This window comes from Meriones unguiculatus, chromosome 10 (assembly GCF_030254825.1).
Source record: "Meriones unguiculatus strain TT.TT164.6M chromosome 10, Bangor_MerUng_6.1, whole genome shotgun sequence".
Lineage (NCBI taxonomy): Eukaryota > Metazoa > Chordata > Mammalia > Rodentia > Muridae > Meriones > Meriones unguiculatus.
Genome location: NC_083358.1, coordinates 107,753,930 through 107,767,332, shown reverse-complemented (window position 1 = coordinate 107,767,332; position 13,403 = coordinate 107,753,930). Strand labels below are relative to the sequence as shown.

The 13,403-nt window shown below is 44.9% G+C and overlaps 1 protein-coding gene across 5 annotated transcripts in view; it reads right to left on the bottom strand.

Annotated features, from left to right (window-relative positions):
* Positions 1-5,426, bottom strand: part of Chd1l (chromodomain helicase DNA binding protein 1 like) — a 71,273-nt gene extending 65,847 nt beyond the window's left edge. For 2 of the 5 annotated variants that reach the window (XR_009594811.1, XM_060393034.1), the window contains exon 1: positions 4,277-4,434. Coding sequence is in view for 1 of the 5 variants with exons in the window: in XM_060393034.1 (XP_060249017.1) it covers positions 4,277-4,385 (109 nt within the window). In the remaining 4 variants the exon portion in view is untranslated. Of the gene's footprint in view, positions 1-3,802; positions 4,092-4,276; positions 4,435-5,368 lie in introns of those variants that run through there. The other 3 variants (XM_060393035.1, XM_060393036.1, XM_060393037.1) reach the window with 3 other exon arrangements.
* Between the last annotated feature and the right edge of the window lie 7,977 nt (positions 5,427-13,403).

The following is a 13,403-nucleotide window of genomic DNA, read 5'->3' as shown; positions in this document are numbered from 1 at the left end:
TATGCATAAATTTATATTTTTTCCTATTAATTTAAGAACATCACCCTTACCTCAAGCTGTGTTATTCACTGATAGCTCTTCTAATGGTAAGGCAGCATTTATTGTTCAAGGAAAAAAAGACAGTACTTAATTTTGAACCTGCTTCTATTCATGCTATTGAACTTTTTAGCTTTTGCTGTTGCTATTTTTGAAACTCTTACCGACTTACCTTTTAACCTTTTTACAGATAGTCAATACATTGCTAGAGCCTTAGTTCTTTTAGAAACCATTCCTTATTTAGAAACTAGCAATAAGCAAATATTACAGTTATTTCAGCAGATAATACTGCATGAGAACAGGAAGCATGCTTATTATATTGGTTATATAAGAGCTCACACTGGTCTTCCTGGTCCATTCTCAGAAGGTAATGCTAAGGTCAATGAACTCACTCAGTCCAAGTTCATTGCCCTATCTCGAACTGAATTACACAACGATCTCATGCCTTGCACCATCAAAATATCAATAGCCCAAGAAAACAGTATCATATCACCAGTGAATCTGCTTGTCAAACTGTGAAACAATGCCCACAGTTTTCATGAGTGTTAATCCACGAGGGCTTATTCCTAATCAACTTTGACAGATGGATGTTACTCATATATCGGGAGTTTGGACAACAAAAATATGTTCATGTAGTAGCGGAGACTTTTTCTGGCTTTATTTGTGTTTCTGCACAAGCTGAAAAAGCTGCAAAACACATTATTGCTCATTGCTCATTATGCTTTAGTATTATGGGTGTACCATAATTGAGGTCATTAAAACTGACAATAGTTCTGGATATATTGGTAATGTGGTCTTTGAAAGCAAGTTTGACTGTTTCTTGTACAGACGTGAATTGTTTTGCTTTGTCTTTGAAAAGGAGCTGTGGAATAAAATTGCCTGCTTCAGTATTGACTGAGCACCCTTCCGAAACTATCCTAAGTTTTCTGTCTCTTTCTTTTGCCCTGTAATCTCTCAGTCCCCACTCTCTCCATCATGTCCCAAATTATCTAAGGCCGGTTTCGTCACCAGAGACCCCTGAGCTGGAACTATGCTGAGTGTCCCCTCCCTTAGGACTTGCTTTCATGGTACCAGAAGACATCATACAAGCTTCCAAAGGAGGGAAGCTACTAATAGTCTTATCCAGCCATGACATGTATGAGCCACATCAACTACCAGCATGGCACAATAACCCTAATGGCGCAGTAGTGGCATGCATGCATTGGTGGTAACCAACAGCTCTCTAATTGGACTAAAGATCTGCTCAACACGAGGGAGACCGTGCCTGCTACTGGAAACCAAGCTAACTACTCGGTACTAGTGAAGTAATGGTTATTGGAGGAGAATATATATCCACTAACTTACTAAGCCAGCATAATCCCTTACAGTCTATCAACATTTGTCATTATATACACAGATAAGTGCAGTTATCACCCCTCATCAAAGAATGTTCTCCTTGCAACAGATGGAGACTAATACAGAAAACCACAACCAATCAAAATGCAGAGATGCAGAGCCCAGTCCCAGAGGATATGTCTAAAAAACACTTGCTCAGGGATTACTGTGGAAGAGGGGGCAGAAAGAGTGTATGAGCCAGAGGGTCAGGGACCTTGCTGTGAAACTGTATCTCCTAGCAACACCAGAGCTTACATCCATAGTCTCACCAACGTGACTGCCCACTCATAGGGATAACACCAGTGAACACGCCAAAACAAAAAGTGAAGGCCATGAGACCTCAGCCCTACACAAACAACTATAGGCAACTAAGAAAAGCTGAGAGGAAAAGTTAGAAGGTCTTCTCCAGGGAAGAGCACACCAACTGCTTGTCCAAGTGGACAGCCCTGAGAACATACATACAAGTAACATGAAACAGACTGACCAAGATATATTTAGGAATGTCTATGTACATACGTATATGCATACAACAACAAGTGGGGGGAGGCCATGAATTTGAAGGAGAGCAGGGCAAGGTATATGGAAGTGTTTGGAGAGGGCAAAGACAGGAGTTGCTGTAATTATAATGTCAAAAATAACATTTTAAAAGTTTAATATAATGCTGGGCAGTGGTGGCGCACACCTCTGATCTCATCACTTGGGAGGCCAAGTCAGGCAGATCGCTGAGTTCAAGGACAGCCTGGTCTACATACAGAGTGATTCCAGGACAGCCAAGGCTACACAAAGAAACCCTGTCTCAAAAACAAACAAACAAAAAAATTGAATATAAAAGAAAAACACTGATACGGACTTCTTTGGTCTGCAGTACTCAAATTGTCTTTCTCTTAAACCTAATCCTCCATCTACATCTGTCCCTCCTCTAAGCGGATGGAACTTTTTTTTAAATTCATTATATATTTTATTTAATTATTGACACATTAATTACATTCTTTTCTGGACTAGTGTTTTTCGTTAACATTTTTATTGATTAAGCTATTTGTTTACTTTACATCATGATCAGTTTCCCTTCCCTCCTCTCCTCTCCGTCCCCCCTCTAATCTCACCTCCCACCCCTCCTCTCTTTCTCAGAAAAGGGGAGGCCTCCCATGGATATCAACCAGCCTTGGCATATCAAGCTGCATCTTCTTCAACTGAAGCTAGACAAGACAGCTCTGTTAGGGCAAAGGGAGCTAAAGTCAGATGATATAGTCAGAGACAGCCCCTGTTCCTGCTTTAGGAGCCTCACATGAGGACCCAGCCGTGCAACCGTTACGTATGTGCAGACGGCCTCACTTCATCCCCGGCATGCTCAGTTGGCACTTCAGTCTCTATGAGCTCCTACAAGGCTCAGGTTGGTTACTTCTGTAGGGACAGGCTAAACCTAGAACAGTGGAAACTCCCAGGAAAAGGGGGTGACCTTAGCTAACACTCCTAGAAATGGCAGCTATGGCGCCTGAACCAGCCATCTCCTAGAACCTGGCAATGGAGGGATTGGGCCACCAACCCAGCCACAAAACCTATGACTCACAATTTGTCCTGCCTGCAAGAGGTGCAGGAGGGGTAAAGATGGAGCTGAACGAGATCCACGCCAGGAGAGGGAGCCAGCCCACCCCTGACACTGTTTACAATATTCTGCTATACCTGTAGACAGGAGCCTAGCATAAACGTCATCAGAGAGGCTTCTCCCAGCAACTGATGGAAACCGACGCAGAGACCTACAGCCAAGCATTAAGTGGGGCTTGGGGAATCTGTGGAAGAGGGGGAGGAAGAACTGAAGGAGACTTTCTTTTTTAATGACAAGGTCTTGGGGTCTGGAGAGATGGCTCAGAGGTTAAGAGCACTAGCTGTTCTTCATAGGTCCTGAGTTCAATTCCCAAAAACCACACGGTGGCTCATAACTATCTATAATGAGATCTGGTGCCCTCTTCTGGCCTGCAGGCATACAAGCAGGCAATACACTGTACAAATAGTATTAAAAACAAAACAAAACAAAACAAAACAAAACAAAAAAAAAAACAAGGTCTCCCTATTATGTAGCCCTGGTTGTCATGGTACTAGCTATGTAGACCAGGCTGGCCCTGAACTCCGAGATTCACTTGCCACTGCCTCCCAAGTGCTGGGTTTAAAGGCATGCACCACTGCCTGGCAGAAATGCACCTATTCTTACCTTTCCAGGGCAAACCCTAACATTTTTGTGGCACTTGGCACGTGTAAGTCAAGTGAATGCTTCCTTATACCTTCAAAGGCACTTAACAGCTACTTAAGGAAGCGGTTCTGAGGGCCGGCGTTTATTTTGTGATCCGCTCCCCACACCTCACAGACCACTCTCAACAGAAATAAGCAACGATCATACCGTGGCGTCTAGCGGGACAATCTGATTTCCGGTTAAGCCGGCACCACTTTCCCAGCAGATACCTAAGGAAAGGAGTCTGGGGGTGCTGAACAGAATGGACGCCGCTTCGTGTCCATCTGGGGTCTGCACGCCCGGGGTTTCCACCTGTGGAACCAACAGACAGGTTCTCCACCTCTGGAGCCTCCACGCCAGGGGTCCCGACACGCGAGATCCCCCCACACGGGGCTCGTAAGGGCGAGTGGGCTAACACGAGTGCACCTAAGAGCAAACTTTGCTGGGCAACGCGTCCAGCGCGGCGTAGAGCTCACTCCCCAGCTGCAACAGGTGAGTGCGCATGCTCAGTCGGCGGGGAAGCGCGGGCTGGGAGGAGTTAGAGCGGCGGGGGCGCCCGGGAGGCCGGGCTGGTCCCGGGCGGGCGGCGCCGCTGCGCGCTTTCCCGGCTCCCGAGCGCCCCGGCCTCGCCGGCCGCCTCACCTGTCAGACCCCACTGCTGTAAGTCCTGCTCCTGCACCCGCGTCCGCACCGCCTCGGGTCCGCGCTCGGCCGGCAGCGCCTGCAGGAAGCGCGGCGACTCGCCCGCCATCCCGGGAGGCTCCGCCCGCTTCAGTGCGCCGCCGCCAGAGGGCGCCGTCCGCGCGCGTCCCCGCGCCGCAGAAGCACGCATGTGCTGACGGGTGTGCGCCTGCGACTGGGGCTCGGAGGCTGCGCTTGCTGGAAGGCCTGACTGCTAACGGGCTCCGGGGCGAGCAAACATCATGCTCCAAGCTTGGCAGTCTCCGCTTTTTGTTTTGTTTTGTTTTGTTTTGTTTTGTTTTGTTTTGTTTTGTTTTTCTAGACAGGTTTCTCTGTGTAGCCTTGGCTGTCCTGGGCTCCCTTTATAGACCAGGCTGTGTCCTTTTTCATTTCTTTCCGTCCCCTTTAAACTTCAGGTCAGATTCCTGAGCGGCTTGTTCACTTAAGGTGTGTATGCCTAAAAACTGGCAATACAAGGTGGGTCGGGCCTTTATCTGTCTAACCTCTTTCCTCATGTAGACTAAAAACACCAAGATAAGACTATCACTTAAGATGTTAGAAGACAAAAAAGGCAGGAAAATTGTGAGTTTAGAGTCGCCTGGGCTACATAGCAGGAATGTGTCTATAAATAATAAATATAAAAGCTCAGCAGAATGCTTGCTTGCCTCGCATGCACCAAGCCCTGGGTTTGATCCCCAGTGCCCTGTAAATCAGGCATGACGGTGGGCACCTGTAATCCTCCACATTGGGGAAGTGGCAGGAGGACCGGAAGCTCATCCTCAACTACACAAATTCAAAAACAGCCTAGGGGACATAAAACCTTGCCTTAAAAGTAAAGGAGGTGTGAGACAGCTTTTTCTTTCCCCTCAAGATTCCCAGAGTAACCATGCGAACAGAAAATCCATGTGTGATGAAACTAATGGCCACGTTGTCCTATGAAGGGCTAAAGCTGCCCACAGTTTGTAGCAGTGCCCCCCTAAGGCCTAAGGGTATTGACCTGCCTGTTATATAGACTTCTCCAGGAACACACAGAACCAGACGCGAAGTACTCACCAACCAGATTGATGGGGAGGGGTCAGCTATACCAAGGTCACTGGATCTAGAATCACTGTGTCCCTCTAGGACCAAGTTACCACTTGGATTACATCTAAGTTAAAGATTAACCCAAAACAAAGAAACTGTTCTCAGTGAATACTGAGAGTCTTTTTTACAATATGAGGTATCCATGGGCCCTTAGAATATAGTGAGTTATCTGTCCCTTACCAATGGGGTTGAGCACACTTGCCCCAACCCAACTCCCATTTTCCCAGTAGAACTCTGTTGAATAAATTCCTTTCTTCACTGTTGTTTTTCTCCATTTGGTTTGGAGTGGGAGAGAGGGTGGCAAATGGCTGGACCTGGTTTGAGAGACCCCCCAAATCAGGACTCTGCCAGCACCTCTGATCATACTGTTGTATCCCCAAGTCAACTGATTGCCTGAAAAGCTCCCCAGGGAGTTGGCTTGTGAGTGTCATTTGTTACTTAAGCAGCATTGCTGTGTGCCAGATTTCTCCTGTGCTTGGGAGGAACAGAATTCCATAACAATCCAGGGGAATGTTGCTGCAGCTGGGTCAGGTTCTCCCGAAGCACTCTCCACTCTCTAACTGGGTTCTCATCATCATCGCTTAACTTCACAGAAAACAGTTCCAGGACATGTCTCTGTGAGGCAGAGTTTGATAGTTTTTGAATGAGAGAAGAGTAACCGATTTGAGGTTAAACTCCAAGGCCATGTATTTTGGCCTTAAGCATGGTTTAATTGGTCCTTTGATGTAGCTCCATTTCGGTGGCTCAGAGGGCCAAGAGGCTGGCCATCCATGCCTGAAGTCCTAAGTTCCATCCTGGAACCTGTATAGTGGGAGGAGAGATTTGACCCCCGCAAGCTATGTTCAGACACAAGTGCGAGTGCGTGCACACACACACACACACACACACACACACACACACTGTGTGGCATTTGTGCCTCCCCTCAATTCAACAATACATAAAATTCAGGAGAAGGTGATGAGCAAACACTGTGGCATAGTGGGGCTAGACTGATTCTGTAGGACAGCTTTTTCTGTGTCAGCGCTTCCTCAAGCCCTTGTGGCAGAAGTGTGCTGTTCAGGGGCTTCTTTGGAAGGATTTTGTACCTGGTTTCTGTCTCACTTAACTCTTTCCCTTCCTCCTAATCTGCTAAAGCAATGCTGTCAATCACTTGCCACTTAATCCAAAGCATTAGTACTCCAGAGATAAGACTCCAGCTTTGAACTAAGTAGATTGCTGATACATCAAGCCTGGCTTTTAAAACATGGCTAAGGGAAGTATCTGGGAAATCCCAGGTCTACAAAGGGGGTAACAGGGAGTTTTACTCTGTACCTTATATGAAATGAATCTGTAGGGTGCAGGGAGGAAGCAGAGAGACAGTTGGGAGGCCGTTGCAAAAGCCTGGGCAGGAGATGGTAGTTTACAGTCAGCAGGATGCAGGGACCTTATTAGTAGATACCCTGAACAGGTCAAACCAACAGCAACATAAATGAGCCTAGAAGGATCATGTTAAATTAAATGAATCAGGCACAGAAAGACAAATAAGCATTCTCGGTTAAATCAGACGCTCAAAATGTTGATGTCAAGAGAGTAGAATAGGGGTTACTAGAGTGCTTCAGTTACTTTTCTGTTGCTGTGACAAAACACTAAAAGCAAGGCAACATATGGAAGGAAGGGTTTATTTTGGATTCCAGTTCCAGAGGGCGCAATCAGGTTAGAAATGGTGTGAACCATTAAGTCCTCTCCAGTGACATTCTTCCTGCAGCAAGGCCACAGCTCCTAATGGCATTGACTCTCCCAGGTTATCCTCAGACCTACACGTGAACACTGTGGGCTTCATTCCTCACCTCAGCTCAATAATGAATAAAGTTAAAATGCGGAAGAAGGTGGTTGATGCTGAGCAAAAGAAAACAGTGCTTTTCACCTCTTCTGTGACATCCAGTAGGATAGGGCTGAGAGCACAGCACTCACTTATCTTCAACCCTCTGAGCAGTTAGGAGTCTCTGCCTTGACTGCTGGCCACTGCAGAGAGAAGCTTCTCTAGCCAAGGCTGAGAGGAGCACTGACCTATAACGGCAGTGAGCCTCCCCAAACAGCACCACCAGCTGGGAACCAAGGGGTCAAAACTGTGAGCCTATGGGGGACATTCTCATCCAACGCCACATCAAGAAAAGATGGAGAAAGGAGGGCAGTAGGGTAGTTAGAGAAGGTCAGGCAGACATCTGGGAGGAAGAAAAATCTTCAGTATTCCTTTGCACACCAGTGCTTGACAAAAATTAATTGAATGCTTCAAATGAACCAGTGCATGAAGAGCTGATGTTTGAAGTGATGAAACTCAAGCTTCCTTGTTCTGACCATTATACCTTGTGTGCATGGTTGAAATGTCCCGATGTATTAGTTACTTTTGCATTATGGCTCCTAAGCAGTGCCTGCCCCAAAGTAAGTACTCCATAAGTACTAGTTAAATGTTTGAGCCAGGAGCCTGGAAGCAGTTCTAAATTTAAGACCTGTGTTTGTCACATGATATATACTCAACTATAAGTGGATATTAGACATTAATACAGGATAATCATACTAAAATCTGTACACCTAAAGAAGCTAATCAAGAAGGAGAACCCTGGGTAAGATGCCCAATCCTCACACAGAAAGGCAAATGAGATGGGCATCAGAAGAGGGAAAAAACAGGGAACAAGACTGGAGCCTATCATAGAGGGCCTCTGAAAGACTCCTCCCAGCAGGGTATCAAAACATATGCTGGAATTCATAGCCAAACTTTGGGCAGAGTGCAAGGAATCTTATAAAAGAAGGGGGAGATAGAAAGACCTGGAGAGAACAGGAGCTCCACAAGGAGAGCAACAGAATCAAAAACTCTGGACACAGGGGTCTTTTCTGAGACTGATACTCCAACCAAGGACCATGGATGGAGATAACCTAGAACCCCTGCACAGAAGTAGCCCATGGCAGCTCAGTGTCCAAGAGGGTTCCCCAATAATAAGAACAGGGACTGTCTCTGACATGAACTCATGGGCTGGCTCTTTGATCACCTCCCTGTGAGGAGGGAGCAGCCTTACCAGTCCACAGAGAAAGACAATGCAGCCAGTCCTATTATTGGACTGGGGGAGGGCCAGAGGAGAAGAGGGAGGGATGGTGGGATTGGGAGGGAATGGGGTAGGGCACTACAGCTGGGATACAAAGTGAATAAACTGTAATTAATAAATAAAAAGACCCGTGTTTGTTAAAACTCTCAAAGTTTTAAACCCAAGTTCAGAAACGATATGCCACAGGTAGGCAAGCCAAGGCACAGAATGCTTAAGTTACTTGATTTTGATCCTGTCAGATCAGCCTTAACTGGCAGATAAAGCCTAGTCCCAACTCTTTTTTTTTTTTTTTTTTTTTTTTTTTTGGTTAATTGCTTGGATTACATAATCATATTTATTTTGATTCTTCCTATCATTCATCCGCAGAGAAAGGCAAGTATCCAGCAACAGCAGCGCGGTGAGGTTAATAGTCATCAAACCCTCTCTTTGGTAACGATAGCATTTGCAACTGCTAACAAAACAAGCGTGGCCGAGCCCAGGTCACTGGCAGGGTATGTTTGCTCTCCTCTGTGTCATTGCTCTGTGGGGTAACAGTAGGTCACTGGCAGCATCCCATGAGGCAGACATGAGGCTGCAAAGGCTGCAACCACAGAGGAAAGTTGGTACAGATCTTTACTTTTGGACTTTCAGATAAAGCCAGTGCCCTCCAGTGAGCTGGAATGAAAGAGACTTCAGCTTTCTGTCTCAGAAAAAAGGGGGAAACCTATATTCTGACTTTAATGTATTTATACATGTTTGGCATCAAATAATATTTAATGTATTTGGGGGGGTTGTTTGATTGGTTGGTTTTGGGTTTCTTTCCTTGTTTATTTGTGGGTTTTTTTGATGTTGTTGTTTTGTTTTTTGAGACAAGGTCTCTCTACATAGCCCTGGCTGTCATGGAACTTAGTATGTAGACCAGGCTGGCCTCAAACTCAGAGATCCGCTTGCCTTTTCCTCCTGAGTGTTGGGATTAAAGGCATGCACCATCACCCTCAGCTGACATAGACTATATTGTAATAGGCTGTCTTTCATTTATCCTTTGACAGTTTCACACATGTAAACATGTATCTTAATCATATCTCCTCTCTATGTCATGTTCCTCCTACTCCTTCGTTTTGAAACCCAAGGAGTCCAGTTAGTGCTACCTGACAGAATGTGGTGACTCTCGTATTGATCTTACACGAGCAACCAAGGTTTTAGTGAGCTCCTGAGTGCAGTGGCCATGCCGTAACCACAGACAACCTTTCACAGCACTCTTCCCATCCTTGGGCTCTTACATTCTTCCCCGCCTCCTTTTCTGTCGAGTCCCTTGAGCCTTTCCAGGCGGACAGCTGCTGATATGAATGTCTCGTTTAGGGCTGAGTACTCAGCACTCACTCGTCTTCAACACTTTGACCAGTTATGATTCTCTGCATTGAATGCTGACCGCTGCCAAGAGGAGCTTCTGTAGCCGAGGTGGTCCAGAAGGCAGTTGAACAATGTGACCATTTAGCGAGGCAACAGTTTTCGAGCTTTCCCACAGGGTCTCTGGCGTCCCAAGCCACAGACTTCTGACTGAATGTGGATTCCCTCCTGTAGAGCAGGCCGTGAATCCAACCCACACTCAGTTGGTTACCCTTTCAGCCTTCTTGCCGCTGCACCGATGGGCAGATCTAGTCTCGGGTCAGTAATGTAGGAGAATGGCACATAATAAATTAAACACCCAGCCACGTCAGAGAATTCATGTTCCTCTTTCACGAGGGTGTGACACTTCTGTGTCTTCTAGTAAATGGTTTGAGGACATAGCTCAGATATTGTAGGCAGCTCTGAACTGAAATTTGCTCCATTTGCATGGCAGTGCCTGATTAATTTTTTCAGTTAATGCCTCTGACTATCATTTCTTGCTATTAAATTAGTTGTACACATTTTTACATTTCCTTTTCTCTATAGAGCAGTAAATTGTCTGTAAGCCCACTTCACTGGCCTCTGAAGATTCTGGGTTTGTTGATGTTAGATTTTAGCTTTTCAAACATATTTCCACATAAAGAGCAGGTTATCTAAATTTTACAGGGAACAAAGACAAGATGGTCTCCAAATGTCTTTGGAGACTGGTCTCTATAACCAGGACCCCACACAACCTTAAGGAGTCTTCCAACATTCCTTTTCTTTTTCTTCATTGGCAGGAAGCCAAAGATATCTTATGCCTTTACCCCATAAAGCCTGAATCTTAGGCTTGAAAAATGAACACACCTGGTGCACATGTGCTCATGACCCTAAACATAACTGGAATGTGGAGCCCAGGGACTCCTTCATCTTTAACCCCACAGACTGTCCGGAGGTACCGTGTACTCTAATCTCCATAATCAGTCAGTTCTAGTGATCAGAAAGTGCTTCAAAGAGCTTCTGTGACAAAGTCATTTAAATGAGGACAAATAATGTTACCTGTCGTATAAGGTGGAAATTGATTTATAAGAAACTAAATGTGAATTTGAATGCCCAAGGATATTGTGAAGGACCCAAAGACTTTTGAGAATCACACAGTATCTGAATTTCACCAGTGAAGACCTTGAAATCAAAAGTCATCCCTCATTGTTGAGGTTCAGTGGGGATCTCATTAACTGTGTGTGGGGGGGCATCCAGAGAGATAGTAGTTTGCCTGTTTTCCTAGCCTGTAGATGTGGACACACACGAACGCATGCACACACACAATCATGGGGTCAGGTTTCTTATCCCCTCGCTTTTTGTTTTGGGGGTTTTTATTTTTCCAAGACAGGGTTTCTCTGCGCAGCTCTGGTTTCCTGGAACTCCCGAGTGCTGGGATCAAAGATGTGCACATTCACCTCGGCCCCACATTCTCCTCTGTAATATGACTGAGTATCCAACTCCTTATTCGTGACTTCAATGACTTCAAGTGTTTTCCAGTGGGAAGCGCCCATGGATTTGGTTTTTGTAATGCAAATAGACTGTTAGATTGTATTTGCAGAGCAGAGGGATGAAGTAAGTGAATGAAATCCCTAGTGAATGCTGGTTGGTGACATAGGCAGAGCCATGTCAAGGACCCCTAAGCCTCAGACCCATGGGAAAATGGCAGCGCCTTCCTTCCCTTCTTTCCTTATGGTCCATGTGTGGATGTTAAGAGTGTGTGCAGAAAATGTCCACAGAAGCTTCCTCCCTCTGCCTATTTATGGCCTGACGACTGCTCCTCCACGGAGACTGCTCCTAACGACCAACATCAGCTACACCTCAACCCCTTGATCTAGCTGCTCACCTAACGTCCCACTCCCTTGCGCACCTGTATGCTATCACCTCTCTATTCAGCTCTATATAGTGAACATGCTGGGCTTCTGGGGTGCTGAGGTTTCTCCGTGGGAGAGCGAGTCCTCTGGCACCCAGTTTTTCTGTCATTTCTTCATTCCTTCATCACCCCCAGTCAGGCCCATCCCTGGAGCCATGCATCAGTTTTATGATGCTAACTTAGATAGTCCCTACCTTCTGCCATGAAAACTATCCAAATCCAGTTAGGGATTTGCTGGTTAAAACTTTCCTATGCCAGTAGAGATTGTCTCACTAAAAAGGTATATATACATATACGTATATCTCTGTAGTATGATATACTGACCACACGATAATAGAGTCCTTCCCGGATTCAACATATATGGAACCATTTCAAATATTTCACTACTACTGCCAAACTGGCTACATAGCAGCTCATGTATTCGATTCTGGTAGGTATTATTATATTTCTTACAAGGATGTTTGCACACACACACACACACATACATTTATTCATCTATTTATTTACTTTATGAGCACGCGCATATGTCATGGTGCGTGCTGTGGAGGTAAGAGAATCGGTTCTCTCCGTCTGCCGTGCAAGTCCCAGAGATTGATCCCAGATGGTCAGGCTTGTCCGTGAAAGCTTTTACCCACTGAGCCATCTCAATGGGCTCTTATTTCTCACTGCAGAGGTGGTAAAATGAATGGAAAAAAAATGTAGACCTTTCGAAAACTACTTAGTGGTAGAGTCCACGTAACCTGACGGTTGCAGCTAAACTCTGGCTCACTCGCAGGGAGTGATGTATGGTTTTGCTCACAAATATGTGCAACTATTTCTGCAGGAATCTTGCAGGGGAATTGATGAGCAAATGGAGCTTACAGTTCAGATAAACGCTGGCAAGTTGTTTTCCAGGAAAGCATTCCTCTCCACTCATGCCAAGTGGGCCTGCCCATGTCCGCTTCTCAGTTCTGAACAGAACCAATTCTTTTGTTTTGCTATATTTTGGTGATGTATATCTCATGGTGTAAAATTTCTTTTCCTGCTTATCTGATTGAATATTATTTTATTAACTGGTTGATCAGCTTTTTTTTAAGTGGTTATTCATATACTTCACTTTCTCTGTTGCACTCCTTTGTTATAGATCAAACATTTTAGACGTTAACCCTTTGTTGAATACATTTCCAGGTAGAAAATTAGCATATGTGTCAAATTACACCTTGTTAAATGTGCCATGTGTGTAGAAATTTGAATTTCTGTGTTTTCATAGTTATGGGATTTTATCTTTTAGTAAGAAAAGCTTCTTAGTACATCAGTATTTTCTTAGTTATTTATCTAGGGGTTTTGCTTTAAACATTTGTCTCTGGGGTTAATTTTTACTCATTATGAAATCAGAATCTAATTTATTTCCCAAATAGGGAACAAACACCTTTTATCCCAGGGATCTGAAGTGACACCTTTACCGCTGACTAAATTCCCTGATACAAGAATATGTTCTCAACAGTTTTAAGATCTGCTTGACTTTCTCCCACACCGATATCACAGAGTTTCACATGGTGTAGTTTGCTTTGAGAAATTTTTTTAAGTTTTCGCTTTAAAAACATTTTAAGACATTTTTCTCAAATCTTCTGTGTAAGTTTGATAATCAAATCATCAAGGTACATTTAAAAAATCCACCTGGAATTTTGGCAAG